This window comes from Pseudopodoces humilis, chromosome 2 (genome assembly GCF_049639895.1).
Source record: "Pseudopodoces humilis isolate 2021_Gansu_Grassland_sample_001 chromosome 2, ASM4963989v1, whole genome shotgun sequence".
Lineage (NCBI taxonomy): Eukaryota > Metazoa > Chordata > Aves > Passeriformes > Paridae > Pseudopodoces > Pseudopodoces humilis.
The window spans coordinates 110631190-110647131 of NC_142201.1; the positions used below are offsets into that span (position 1 = coordinate 110631190).

Here is a 15942-nt window from a genome sequence, read left to right on the forward strand (position 1 = left end):
AAGACTGATGCTTAGCATTTATCAAGGAAGGCCTGATAAAGCACAGAAAGAAGCCATCAGGTCTTGTGTAACACAAATTATTTGAAGAGAGAGGGAATCTTTCAAAAAGTTGAAATGGTATCTAAACAAGGTAGAAAGGATGATAATCTTAGATTAGCTGCAAAAGCACAGTAAGGCAGACTAAAAAGGAACTTGAGAAACAAACAGAAAAAAAACCCCTCCAACAAATAAAAAAAAAATGTAACTTAAAATAAATCTTTATGCAAACTCACTGGGTACAAGAAGCCTGCTATAAAATGTATAGAGTCTAATGATGATTTGGGTATAAAAGAGCACTGAAAGAGTGGCCATTGTTGGAAGACTTAACCATTTGAATTGACATCCACTGTGGAAGAAATTGAAATGACTCTCATGCCAGATCCTTTCTGGGGGACTTGCCAGAGTATCTGTCTGAAGTGACTGCAGGAGAGGTTATAGGACAAACTGAAAAACAAGCAACAACCCATGTCCAGACAAGATTATATTTAGGCTTATATATTCTTATATATAAGATTATATTATATATATTCTTATATATAAGATTATATTATATATAAAGTTTCAAAAGAAAGTGAAGATGGAATAATGGATTTACTATCAGGGTTGTGAGAGGGGGAGTTACCAGCTGTGCTGTACATGTTAAAAAAATTTCTTGGTGCCTGTAGTATGGAGCCAGACAAAATGTTTCCAGGAAAGATCTGGGGAACCACAGACCCGTGAGTCTGTGATCATTACAGGGCATAAGAGAAACTACAGGAAAGTACAAAATTACTGGATGCTTGGATAAATTAGTTACTTGAGTCACCAGGGCTTTTGCAAATAAAAGTTCTGCTTTATAGAATTGTTTCCAATGGATGGAGATGATCCATTTGATACACCTCACTCGGATTTCCAAAAGCTTTAGAGAAAATTCCTCACAAAAGCGTTATAAAGTAAATGAGGAGCAACTTCTGTGTAATACAGGGTGTAACATAATACGCAGCGTTATGTGGTCTTTGCATGACTAAATAACTGGTTTAAAGACAGGAGTTTGCAGTAAGTTGTCAGTTTTACATTTACATTTAGATTTACAGTGTAGTTATTGATATAAATCCTCAGGGACCTCTGCTGGGATAATGTTGAACATTATTGTTCAACAAATCAGTAAAAGGTCTGGGAAAACAGATGAGCAAGAGGTGAAAAACTCAGCTGGTGAGGCTGAACTCTTCAAGGTAGGAAGAGAAAGGGGCAGCTGTGCAGAGTTTTGGAAGGATCTCCCAAGACTAAGTGACTATGCCATAATGCAGCAGATGGAATTCATTGTAGGTGAATAAGAAGTGATGCACGTGGGAGAAAATCAGTCCTAATTTTACATGTAAAATTCCTCAATCTTAACTGACAACTACCATTAATACACGCAGTCCTAGTGTCAAATAAAAGATTGGGAATTCATGGGAAGGTAATAGAGAACAAAACAGAACCCATCCTCATGCTACCATATGAATCCATAGTTTGCCCAAACACTTCTATATTGAGTGCAGGGTTTGCATTAAAAAAAACCAACAGGGTGGTGTCAGAGATGGTTGGAACAACTTTCTTATCAGGACTGATAAGGACTTGATATTCATAGCAAACTAAGAAAATATTTTTGCCACTGATTTCAGTGGTCTAGATCAAAACTGATTCCCCCAGACACATGCTCATCCCTGGTCTTTGGTTGTGTTTGGTATTCTCTCAGAGTGGATCTATCAGTTCTGGGTCTCTCCATCATACATTTCTCTTGTGTTGTTCTGGTAAATAACTGTATTAGTCCTTTGTTAGCTGAGGGAGGAAAGGAAATGAAAGCACTGTTCCATACTCTACAATATTTGTGTGTCTGCAGCCTCCAAATTCAGATTAATTAGTCACTGTAAGGGGTAATAGATTATGTACTTACTCAATATTCATTCTTGAAACCATATCCAAAGTTGTGAAACCTGCTGCCATGAAGTTATTTTTATACTGACCCATTTTTATGGAATCCAGCCAGTCACTGACTGAAACAAACAAAGGATATTCTGGAACTTCACCAGGTGAATCTGGCATTCTGTAAACAAAAAAATAAATAAATATAAAAAAATAAATAAAAGCAAAGGTTACCAAGCAATAGAAAATATGACACCCAATTTACCCTGGTAGTCATAGCTTTTACTAAAAGGCAGAAGGAATGAGAGAGGAGTCAGAGCTGTAAAGGTCAGACCTTAATTGAGGATCTCTTTAACCTGTTGTCTAAAACTTATAAATCACATCAGTCTGCCAAGTTGCACTACTTAAACAATACATTTTATTAAAGAATTGCAGCTCAGTAACACACTGAGGAAAAGGCCTCTCCTAGTGCTCTTATTTTTATTCCACATAATGTTTTCTAGCATATTGATGTGTTCAGGATTATAATAATTTGTTGATACGGTACTCAATGTAGAGGACAACAAAAATTTAGCATAAGATGCAATTAAAAAAATTAAACCACCATGAGATGATTTTTACATTTATCTACAACCACCCCCACCCCAGATTGCTCCTCACTGTGATACCATTATGCTACAGGAACACTTTGATTACAGTACTCAAAAGCTAAAACTCACCCTAAAAGAGGCAAAAAGAATAAAATGTGATATCTTTGCTTTTACATAGAATTACACAGAGTAGCAAACAAAATTGAAGGAGCTAATTTAGTCACATATCTTTTTGAGCTCTGTCCCCTAATATTATCACAATTGAAACAGAAAGATGGGAAGAAAGAAAAAAAAAAAAGATTGCAGTTTTGGGGCATTGATTTCCAGTCTTCTGTTGTGTGCCACACTTGGGAGGGCTCACAACTTCCACTGGCTTTATGCATTTTGTGTAGGGAAACTGTATGAAGAAAATGCAGAAAATGCACACTGCTGTTTGTAAAAGGTTTATGGCAGTCTTTAGGAGAAAGCACAATTTATTGAAAATGAAAATTTAGACAGCAAAAGCCAACCAACATCTACTGATGGAACATGACTTAATGTGTAATGTAGGAAGCCACACAGCCTCATGTCTTAATGTACAAGTTTCACCCACACATATTCAAATGCAGTAAGAACAGTGATTTTAATTCATATTATCAAAATGATAGAGGGAGAAGCTGAAGGACAGGAGAACACTGCTAAGTACAAACTGTAACCTACCATGGTCTTTTCCCATCTGAATTACTCTATGATTCTATAGAAGAAGGTTACCCAACAACTGCAACAAGCATTCTCAAATGAATGGAAAAACCCTTCCCAAGCAGGTGAAGTCAATCACAGTTCAATAAAGCCTAAATTTTTTAGACTGTAAGTTAAGATTTAAAACTAAAAGAGAGAAAAAACCCATTACTCTGATGCTAAATAAAATGATCCAGGTACAAATAGCAAGTCATATATATATATATTTATATGCATATATACATAGAGGACACTAACTCTAGGGAATTGATATTTAATCCCACAAGTTTGCCTAGTCTGTGTTGATGAAATGGCTGTAGCTCTCACTCCAGGTTTTCCTACCAACTTCTCCATTCAGCCTTTCCCACAGCAAGGTACCAGCTCAATTTTGCGTCGTTGCTCAGCCCTTCTCAAAAACATTTAAAGGTTCTCAGCAAGCCCCACTAAGGGCTTGAGAGCCCCTTACAAGCCCAGGGGGTCTCCATGGAAACACCTTTATCTTAAGGTGACTCTCAGTGACTGAAGGGAGTGAGGCCACCTGGACCTTTGCAGGTTCCAGCTGATATGCAGGGACAGCTTGGATCAACAAGCCTACAAATACTGACAAATTCTTCCACCACAGCCTTGCTTATCCTATGGCTGCGTTCATTTCTGAAATATTATTAATGAAAAAAAAAAGTAAACAACCTGGACAACACTATCAAGAATTTGTTGTGGGATGGTAACAGCAAAATCTCTTATTTTGTCACTGCTGCCATTCTGCCGCAGACAAATAAAGATTTAGCAAGCTAAGACACAGCTACTTTCTGCAGGATATTACTCCAAGGCAGTTCAGAAATTGTTTGAACACTGTCAGATGGAGAGACAGGCTGTTGAATGGAGAAAAAAATTACAAAGAGAAAACAAGCACATAGGAAAAACACACACACACAAAAAAAGTGATTCACAAAGATTAAGGATAGATAGTGCACAAACAGAACACAGAGAAAAAGAATAATAAAAAAGCCTAATATAATCTGCATGGTTTGAGGGAAAAACCTCCCTTGTACAACAGCGTATTGACAATAAAGTAAATGTGAAAGAGGCTCAAAATTATTTGAACCTGCATGACATTATGAACTCAGAACTTTATGTGGTTTAGGGCATTAAGTAGGGGTGAGAGAACCACAATGACAGCCACTCTGTGTTATGAAAAAAATAAAGTACCAAAAGGAGTCTTACACAAGTACATCCTCCACTAGGGTGTGAAGGGTGCTGGGGTTGCGGATCAGCTTGTCCAGGAAGCTGACAATGTCACTGAACTTGGGACGGTGGTTCCTCTCCTTCTGCCAGCAGTGAAGCATGAGCTGGTGAAGAGAAGCTGGGCAGCCCATGGGAGCTGGAAGCCTGTAGCCCTCTTCAATGGACAGTATAACCTACAGATACACAATGGGTACAGTTACCAGGCATTAAATGCTGAAAGGATGGTGTCAGACCAGGGATGATTAATTATCAATAGCACAGCCACCCTCACTTTATGCATTGCTGGGGCTTCACTTGGGGAGTCAGGATTGACAGGGGGTGTGACCAGTGGAGACAGGAAATATTTTTTAGGCATATGAAACACAGTAGGAACTTTTTTAGAGTCACTGGTCATCCTCTTCAAACAGCTAAGAAAGCAGGAGGGGAATAAAACTCACCAATACCACCATCATTTTCATCCACTTCAGGGGGCCACAAACTCACCTGGTGTGGCCTCTGCATCCCACCATGCTCTAATATTTGCATTCACAGTGTTTGTGTGTAGCAATACCCCAATGCAACCAAGAACCACAAATACACATTGTGGCACTTGACATATGTACTTGGTATTCACATGTTTCTGCTGATCATTAAAGTATGATTAATTCTGGCAATGTCCCCCACACCAAGTTACAGCAATGGTGTTTTGCAAGTCTCCCTTGGAAACCTGGATGTCTGAGATGTTTATAACTAAACAAAAGTTAATAAAATTATGGTATTACCCTAAAGTGAGTGAGACCTTCAGATTCAGCAGATACAGAAAAGGTGTTTGGTAAGGATTCAGAAAGAAACAAGTATGCTGCCACAGATTAATTACTTGTATGAAAAATTAGTCGATCAGAATTGAAGGAGAGCTTATTTTTAGTAACATGGGTAGAAAAAAACATTGTTTGAAAAGAAGAGTAGCAGCCTGGCTTGATAGGAAGCAAAAGTAAGTAAGGTCCATGGAAAGCTTCATGGATTCATAACAGCTTACATGGATTCATCCTATGTAGGATTTAAAAAAGACAAGGAAAGGTCAGGAGGTTCTGCAGTGAGTGGTGGTGGCAGTGGGGATGATGTTACAAATTACACAGTCAGGATTTTTTTTTTTGTTTAAAATTTAATGCAAAACTAATCAGTGATTGATCAGAAATGAAACTAGAAAAAAGTCCAGCCTTACCACACATGCATAACCCTCCCCCATAAAAATCCAGCCAGTGCTGGATTTCTAATGTTTTCTAATGTACAAAGGTTTGCACACAATATTTACAGCCACACTGTGCACTTAGGAGGAACACACCTGCTGCATTGATACCCTCTGTGCTGCAAGGAGACATTCATCATTTTCACACAGATGTATGGACATGCTGCCGACATATTAATGCAGCTGGAAGGGGTTACATTAAACTCTTTACAGAAAATCAATGTTTTACAGCACCAGCTCTGGCTTCAACATATTCAATCTTTTTATCCTGGAATACATCCCTGTTCTCTATTTGAATTCTGAATTAATGCTGGCTCTGCTCAGCAATGCCTAATGCTTATGCTGCAAGCATTATGTAAATAAAATAAGAGTAATGAAGCTGTGTTAGGACCTGAGCTCCCCTTGATGGCATGGCAGGAAATGGAACAAGGCTTCTGTAGCTGCACACACCTGCTTGTTCTATAAACACAGGTGACCTGGTCCTGTAATGTACCTGCTGCTGTTACAGGAGAAGATGCCACTATCATATTGCCAAGGAAATATTTCCCTCAGAACCTTGCCTCCCAGTGACAGAAATGCCCCTGTGGACTCAGGACGGGAAAAACTCAACCATGTGCATGGAATTTTATTCACATTTGTTTTTACATTTATTATTAATGTATCTCAAGCAGTTTGTCAGAAGTGGGTGCAGTAAACACTCATGACAGAGAGGGGCAGAGCCTAGTTGGTGCTGACTGCTGATGAGGCCATCCTCAGCAGCCCAGAAATGCAGATACCGAAATTTTTGCATTTAACTGTGCATGTTACAAACGTGGAATTTATGAAATGTATTTTGTTTTTAAGGCAACAGGAAAGCTGCTTGGCTTTTCAGAGACATATAGCAGTTGCTCAACACAACAATAGAGGGCTAATGAGGTTTTGCTGAATTAATTTATTCAGGAAAAGCCCAAAAGCAACCATAATTTTCCAGATGTATTTTCTCTGCCACACTTTGTTTTAACATACCTCTGAAAATGAAGTCACAGTGCATTTTGTTTCCTCTCTTGTTCAAAAGGAACATTTCAGTATGAAGAGAAATGCCAGCTGGTACTGGGATAATTATAATTTCTCATTAATACCAGCACATTTTAAAAATAAACTGGAAATATTGCCTCATTAGTATCCCTTGTGAGGCAAGTATTATTTTTAGAGTCTAAGAAGCAAGAGTAAAGATCTGATAAGTGTCTAATACTGCAATGGGAATCAAGTCTCAAAGGAAGAATTAGAGCATTTTAGTTCCTTATTTATTTATATATTTATTTTAGCTCTTGCTCTGCCACATGCATAGCACCCATCTCTCTCTATTCAGAGAAGTCAGATATCCATGTACCTAAAAGGGAAGAAGTATTAAGTTTTTCTTAGTAATATAAAATTCTATATTATAAAACATGTAAAGATTTTGCATGTAAACTCCTCTCAAATGCCTTTTCCCCTTGTCAGTTTAAGGCTGACAAAGCACCACATCAGTCATGAAATCTGCATCTACAGGAAGGATACAGCAACACCTTGTTTGATATTAGACATTGCTGTGAAGTTTGAATATTAACAGAGTTAATATTAAATATTGGTTATGATTGTCTGAACAGTATTTTAAGGACATCTGCACAAAATTTATACATGTTCGATTTCAAAATAATTGGCAGTTGGCAAAAATGCCATCTGAAAATGAAGCTGTAATCTTCCTGATAGTTTCATTATTAACAGTAACAGAGATTCTTGCTTTCAAAAGTTAACTGACAGCTTTTTTAATGAGACTGAGACAGAAGAGAATCCAGAGGGACATTGTCCCTGTGTCCTCCTGACATCTGAAAAATCTACCAGGAGGGAGAGGCAGCTGCTCCTGCCTCATGGTACAGAGCCAATCCCAGGCACCTGCCAAGTGTTTTGATATCTGTGAGTTGAAAGAACTATATTAGGATAAGTAGGGTTTTTTTCAGTATTACAAAAAACTTTCAGGAGTGTAAGGAGTTTTATTCTGTTTGCTACAGTAGTTTCCCTGCATACCAATTAAAACCCATTAAATTTTCTTTTCATTATTTTCTCCTTCTTTTTGAATACTGCAGCTCTGCAACATGCATTAATTTATATGGTGGCCTCTAACAGGTGTCCCAGTAGACTTCACTCACAGCTGTTCTACAAACCAAATGCATGGAATATAAATCTTCCTTCCCTCACATGAGCATTAGCAAGCCAGACTCTTAGCACAATCTGTTCATCAGTACACTAGTTTCCTTGGAAAGTTCAATATCTTGGCTAATGTTTATTAATTAAGCAATAAGACACGACAGACTGTGCAGCAGCCCTAATTAATGGACACCTCTGGTGCCTGCCACACATCTAAGAAGTGCATTAATCAGCACCAACACAGTTTGGAAATGACTTACCACAATAATAAAATGGTTATTTACTTAAACAAGAGCATTTCTCAAACTTAGCAACATTTTTAAGCCTCTGCATTATGCCACGTATGGTATTAATTTTATGAGAAGCATTTTGCAATTCGGTTTCCTTAAGTTCAGCTTCCAAATCCTTGCTGGGGAATATAAATAGAGGATGCTGGATTTGCAGAGGTGTTGAGTCATTCTGGATACCTGTGAGCAGCTGTAGGTCTCTGAACACCAGACTGGGTTCATTTAGGTGGCAGGTACCAGATTAAAACTTCGCACATCAGCTGCCTTCATCACTTATTTAGCCATGGTCTAAAAAGGCATGTCTATTTCCCACAGTTGTATAATTAGAAAAGAAATTGGTAAGATGGAATGGGAAAAAAACCCCAAACCCACAAACCAGACCTGGCTCTGCAGAGAGTTTATACTTGGAAAACTTTTGGTGACCTACCAAAACCCACCCAATTCAACAAGTATGTAAATTGCTGTCTAGAGAAGAGTTTTATTACGATCCAAACTCAGTAAATGTTTTAATGGTAATATTAGCAGACATTTTGATGTAGCAGAACCTCGACTATACCCATGCAAGACCTTATTACGTCTTGTTTGCAACCTGTGTCTTTTATTAATCTGTTTAGTGTACATCACTCTCTTGCTTTCCCTTCCATCTGTACAGTACCACTGGCTTTTGAAAATCCTATTATTTCTGCAAAATAAGCTCATGTGAATTCAGGACAATTTACTGTAGTAAAAGAACTGTCCCAATATCCTGTAAAATAGGATTTACATTGAAATAACTTGAAATTTCCCAATGACACTTGAAGTCACTAAACATGCGTAAGAAGGTCACAGGTGCTCACAGCTCACATGCTGCCACTGAAATCCTGTGGGTAGGAGAAAAGGAGTCCTTTGTGCTGGGAACTGCTGAACTGCAGGAAAAGCCCCCAGCAACTGGCATCATTAGGGCCTGCAGCATCATTTTGTATTAACAGACACTTTTATTTTGGATGTAGGTGTAATTGAATATTGCTATCTACATGCTGTAGTTGATTATTTAATATATTCTAAATGGAGAGGTTTGTGGCAGTCTTTTTTAGTTTCTAAAGGGTTTGGTTGTTATTTTCCTTTTATTCCTGAAACAGTGAAATTATTTTTTTAAATTAAAATCTCTCAGATCCTTATCCCCAAATGACCGATCAGCCTTAACAAGCAACCAGACTTGAAGAGCTGAATAACTTAGCAACAGTGTGAAAAAAGCCATCTGGGAAAGTCTTGTCAATTCTTCAGAACCAATGCAGGAATATTCTAGGCACATATATGACAGAGGTTAAGGTGGCTTGGCTGATATTCCACATTTTGACATAGAGCTTGATGGCTGGTATGGAGACTGAGTGTACCAGTTTGAGCTGTCACAGGGATCCATCAAACAAGAGAATCTGTGAAAATTTAAATTGTGGTAGAGATAAAAACCCCTACCATTTCCCCTTTTCCATAATTCCTTTTCTAAAACAAGCTTTCAATTCTAGTAGAAGAAAATTTGTTTTTGTTTTTTTTTAGAAATGATATTCCAGCCTAGAAAGGGAATGAGACAGCAAAGCAGGGCAGGAAGTGGCATTAACTTTTAAAGCACGTTTGAAAAAGTTGTGGATTAATCCTGGGCAGTACTCACATCCTGGTTGGACATCTCCCAGTAGGGCCTCTCTCCGTAGGACATCACCTCCCACATGACAATTCCGTAGCTCCACGCATCGCTGGCTGAGGAGAACTTGCGGTAAGCGATGGCTTCGGGAGCAGTCCACCTGATGGGGATCTTCCCACCCTGGAAACAGGTTGAAAACTTGTCAAGATGATTAGGGTACAGAATAACACATGTTTCAAAAGAAAAGGAAAAAAAAAACCCAAAAAACAAACCAGCCTGGATTCTGAGATTCTACGTTCTGACTTCCATCAATTTGCCTTTTCAATTTGCTGCAAGTGGGAAGGGAGAAATATGCCTTTTTTATTTGATTTCATATGTAGTCTAATTCACCAATACCTGCACTCTGTGAAAACAAGCCAGTTCAAAGAGCAGAAAACATTTGAGATGATTAATGTTTATTCAGTCATATAAATAATCAGAACATGCATTTTGATTGAAAACATCCCAAACCTTAAATTTCTAGTTCATTGTCATTTAAGCTTTTTCCCCAAATGAAATAGAAACATCTATTGCAAAATGGAACACTAAAAGCTCTTAATAAAATTGTATAATCAGGAAAGAAACTATAGGTATTCTATGCATTTTCAAAGCATTGCATTTGATGATATCTTTTAATTTTTGTTGTACCCTTTAAATATCCAAGTAGAAAACAAATCAAGTGTGCTTCTAAATAGGCATTTCCTTAGGATATTAGACAGTGTCATTCTGCAGCCTACAACCTAAAATCCAAGCTTTGCCACCAAAAAAAAAGTAAGAAATCAATCAACAAACCTAACTTACTGTTTACAAGACCACAGGGTGCAGAATTTTTCTCTGACATTAATACTTTACACCACTAGAATCTCTTCTATTCTCTCATAAATAGCTTCTATATGAAAACTACTTTTCCATCTCAGGGAAAAAAAAAAAAAAAGGAAAAGGTATTTCCTCTCCAGGTACACTGCTTATTTCAGAAGTTTTTGGTTTTTTTTCTTTTCAAGAGTGTACATTTATTATCATTCTCACTGATGAGAATGATCATCATTTCTTTGGAGAGAGAAAAGCAGTATAGTGAAGGTACCACTAGATGGTAGAAGGAGGCAGTCAGTAGAGCTGAGCTCACTCAGCAGTAGCTGCTTTCAACAAGCAGTAATAGATTCTGCTCAGTGTTATAATTGTATTTCTGACTGAAACAAAAGAGGAAATGAACTAGAACATTCATTTGGCAATGAAGAGAGGCCACAGTTAAAAACAAGTATGTAAATCTCGGTTAATTTGCTTTGAATGCATAAAATATTGTCTGAGACTTGTTGAGGCCTGACTTTGGCTGGTTGAGAAGCTGTTCTACCAATAAATTGTTCAAAATCCAGGCTCTGTGTCTGTGGGGCTGTGCCACTCAGCCAAGTTCTCCTTGCTGATGGAAAATATATGGTTAACATTTGTGTTATATGACAGTGGCCCAGATGTCCTCTGGACATTTTTACATTTTTTGCAGCTGCATTTTCAAAGCCTTTCCTTCCTCACATGTGGTAAATCACTTACTGATTTTAGCACTAATAAGGTATTTTTTGTATTTTTTCCCACTATCTGCCCTTTATTTATCCATTATCCTGGTGGTCAAATCACTCATCTGGCACATCAGAGATGCAAAAGACTTTGTGCCTCACCTGCTGCCACCTGCCCTCACCAGCACTGCAGTGTGTGATGCTCTTGGTCCCCCTCCCAGTCCAGCTATTCCACTTAAGAAGCAATTGGAAATGCTTTTTGGGTATGGGAATGAAGAAACAGGGGGACAAAAGAGTTGTAACAGGGTATTCTCCACAGAAAGGCGAGGCTGATTTATGTTCTCCAAGAAATGTTTATTTATACCTTCTAAAGAAATTGGGTAAAGAGCACTTGATGTTTGATCTCACAGTCTGGTTTCAGTGGTCTCTTCATGGAATATGCAAGGCCTGGCTTCCTGAGGTGTTGGAAAAATCAGCTATTCAATGCCACAAATGTGCACATTACATTGGGATGTCAACTAAAAGCATTTCTGAGAAACAGAAATTTTAGCATCTAACTGCAGAGAATATTTCAGAAGTATCTCTTCACACCACAGAGTTATGGGTCTCGTCCTTTCTACTGGATCAGGTTTGGTTCTCTATTTCTAAACATTTACTCACTAAACTTGGGTAATTCCATCCTCAGTTAGATTCCTGTTTTGGAGAGTTTTATGAATAATTTGTTATTTTTTTAATTTTAAGGAAATTATTATATAAATAATTAAATATCTACTTGAAAGTAAAACAAATCTATACATGTGAATCAAAGGAATTTGGTATTTGTAGTTTTTCCTTTTAATGTATATATTAACATAGTATGGATAACATAACAGGAAAACTATCTTTACACTGCATGCTTTTCTTAAATCTGATTTTGTATTCTCAAATTGTACTCAAAAGAGGACACATCTTGAGCAGCATTTGCAGCTAGATTTGTGACTCCTGGTTAAATAAAAATGAGTTTTAAAGGATCTGATCAGACTCTATATCTACTTTCATGACACAGCTTCACTGACTGATCCCTTTTGGACTGAAACAGTAGCGGCTCATTGAGTGTGAAAATGAGACTGAAGAGCAGAATCTTAACAAAATTCAAGGCAGTTCACGTTCAAGGGCATAAGATGTGTTCAGAGTTGTAATGTAAAATAAAACACTTTTATGCTGCCTCTAAAAACTTCTAAAATTTTTACAATGGATTCATCTCATGTATGAAGTTGTTACATTCATGAAAATGTGAATTTCAGTACTTAATTATGGTTGAAGAATATAAGTTGTTTTATTTATTTGAAAGCCATTCAAAAGGTGGAGATTGCAATTTGAGTACCTTAAGGAACATGTATGAATGGACAGTAGTAATAGCTGCTCATGCATAATAAAAGAACACATAAGGTTTAGAGTGGCTGAAAATGTATTTCCCATTTCTGATTAGAGTAATAAACAGTGTTACTCATATTGGATATGCCTTTTTATATTTTAATCTAACTGGGGAAATAATAAATGTAATACTTACTGCTTACACAATGCTTCACCTTCAAATTTAGATAATTTACAAATCATCTACATTTTGCTGCTATAACAATGAGATCTCTCAGAGCTGCCTGCATTAGAAAGCCCTTTTTGCTTTTAGGTTATTCTATTTTTTTTTTGGTGGGGGGGGAGGGGGGAGGTTGGGGAGGAGGGGCAGAATGGGTGTTGGGAAACAAATTGTTTTTCTGCTTCATCTCATACATTAATAATGATATCAGTGATAACCTAATTTTATTTTCACACAGTGAAATAACACTAACTCCACTGTTCAAATAATTAGAATTCAGCCTCTTTTTCCTGTATGCTGCCAGCTGAACAGTGCCTATCTCCTGATTTTTTTTGTGATTGTAATTTAATAAGCAATTTTACCACACAGCATAAGAGTCCCCTTGGAATTACAATATTAGGTTCACATTGCTTAGCTTGTAGATCTGTTCAGAGATGAGCCCTTGAAATGAAATTTACCCCCTCAGCCACACCTACACACACGCTGGCTTTCCCTGCAGGACTGGCAACAGCACTGTTTGCCACACATTTAAAGGCAGGAGTGGAACTCGGTGGTGCAGAACACCTCATTCTTTACCTCAGGCCATGCATGAAAGACAGACAGTCTTCACAAAGTGCCATCTCTGAGCTCACATCACCAAAAGTGTTTATGATGTCTTGTGTGGTCACAGCTGTGGTTTTGCTTTCTACAGTTCGATTTTTTTTCTATTCTACATGTTGGACATCTCTTTAAAACCAGGAGGCATTAACATTTCCTTTAATTAAAATCTAACCAGATCTCCAAACTCCAGCAGAACAATGTAGCTGGCAGCTACAGCCCATTATTCTACAAAAAAAAAAGTCAGGATGCGTCAGAATGCTCAAAATGTGTGATGTGAAGAAACAAAGGAGGAAACCTTTTAGATGCCCAGAACTTGTGGCATGCTCTGGTAGCTGATTGAAGTGAGGAGTGGAAGCACTGAGAGCCTGAGGTACAAAACTGAAGGCAAGGTGTGTGTGAGCCCCTACTGCTTGTGCACAGACAGCAGCAAACCCCACAGTGCATCAGGCTCAGTGTGCCCCAGGGGTGTGAAAAATGCCTGTTTCTGTGGAAAAGCCCATTCTGTGTTTTCCTGGAATGACAGACACTTCAGAAAGACTGTCACAGCGCTGGCTGCAGTTCTCCTAAATGCCGAGGTGCAAACCCATCAGATCCAGACGCACAGGTATCTAGAACTGTCTAATTCTGGGAGAAAAGTGCTGAACTGTGTGCACCATTAGTCTGATCTGGCACAGGAATTGCTGTGCATCTGTCAGATACTGCTCCTTCATGTGCTGTGTCACTGAATCGTGCAATCACTTTCCAAAACACAGCTAGAGTACCTGTTTTGCCTGTTTTTTCCTTTACCCCACTGACAGAAACAGGGGGAAAAAAAGGACTTCAGAGTGAAGGCACAAGACACAAGTAATGAAAGAGATTAGTATTAAATATTGGACATAATTCATCATTCTGTACAAAAACCTTCTGCCACTTTACTAGAGTGATGCTTTTATTTGATGCTCAAATTTTTCATGTGCAATGCCACAAGTAGTCAGAATTTAACATCCTCAAATCGTAATTTAGAACTATTCAGTACTATCAACAGTCTTCTGTTGTGCCTGTTGAAAAGTTTCTATTGAAATATGAGAGAGACTACATGGCAAGATAACAAAACTGCTCTGCAAAAGCATTTCAGAATTTGTGCTCATTATGCCCAATTCCAGTTAGTTCTACCACTCTCATTTCCCTCAGAATTGAAATGAATAAACCCCCCTGATTTTCAAAAAGATGAATTTGCTTTTAATCTCTGGGAAAATATTAATTTTCTTTCAAATGTCCTGATTAACAATGCTGAAGTTAAATATGTGGGACTTGATTTTCCCCCTTAAGTTAGTGTTGAGGGTTAGGTGTCCTTTTTTTTTGTTTTTGTTTGTTTTGTCGTTCTGGCCTGCCCGGGGAATTTTTACCCATTATGTGCTGGGGCAACCTAACTACCGGTACTTAGGGGTGATTGACAACGGACAAAGAGTAGCCGGGCCCAGGGGGGGGAAAGGGGGCAGAAAAGGAGGGTGGGGACGTTTTTTTAGCTGGTTTTTCTCCGGCTTCGGGGAAGGACGTTCGTGTGCTGGGTCGCGGAGCGGCTGCGGTGGAGAGAAGGGATTTTCGCCATCACCCAGACGGAGCAGTTGCTTCTTCTCCTTCTCCCCTCTTGGTTGGTGGCCTCGCACCCCCTGTCCTGCTGGAACGTGTGGCAGTGCCAGGCACCGCCGCGGAGCTGCTGATACACCTCATCCACCGGCCCAGGATCTCAGCTCATCCCTGCTGATACACCTCATCCACCGGCCCAGGATCTCAGCTCATCCCTGCTGATACACCTCATCCACCGGCCCAGGATCTCAGCTCATCCCTGCTGATACACCTCATCCACCGGCCCAGGATCTCAGCTCATCCCTGCTGTTCCAGCCGACTGTTCCCCCGGAGCCCTGCAGGAGCACCGGGGACTGGACTGCCCGAGGGGGTTTGTGAAAAAACTAAACCTCTCCTCCACCCCATCTCAGCTGAGAGAGCTGTCCCGGGGTCCCTGGTTCTTTGTTCTTGTTATTGCTGTAGTTATTGTTTGTTTGTTTGCCTGGTTATACTAGTAAGAGAACTGTTATTCCTATCCCCAGATCCTCTGCCTGAAAGCCCCTTGATTTCAAATTTTATAATAATTCGGAGGGAGGGGGTCTACATTCTTTCAACCCCAAGGGAGGCTCCTGCTCTCCCTAGCAGACACCTGTCTTCTAGAACCAAGACAGATTTTGGCGCCCAACGTGGGGCTCGAGAGGAAAAGGGCAAAAAAGGAATAACAGTTCTTAAATAACCTAACTTTTGTGTGCTGGATTTAGAAACCTTGTTAGGTAGAACCATGTTGTTGAGCTTACCCAGGTTCGCGGGGCATGTGGTCACAGCTATATTTCTCCCATTTGCTGTACCTTACTTAAATATGGGTCCTATAACTAAGGCTACTGTGGCTATTATCCAGCTTGTTTTGTGGGTTGATAA

General features: G+C 39.0%; 1 protein-coding gene across 2 annotated transcripts in view; it reads right to left on the reverse strand.

Moving 5' to 3' along the window:
* The window catches only part of LOC102113376 (ephrin type-A receptor 6), a 385909-nt gene that overhangs the window by 10940 nt on the left and 359027 nt on the right, over positions 1-15942 (reverse strand). For both annotated transcript variants that reach the window (XM_088052284.1, XM_014253507.2), the window contains 3 exons: positions 9793-9942; positions 4452-4645; positions 1955-2104 (listed from right to left, as the gene is read on the reverse strand). In XM_088052284.1, coding sequence (XP_087908410.1) covers positions 1955-2104; positions 4452-4645; positions 9793-9942 — 494 coding nt within the window. The remainder of the gene's footprint in view (positions 1-1954; positions 2105-4451; positions 4646-9792; positions 9943-15942) is intronic.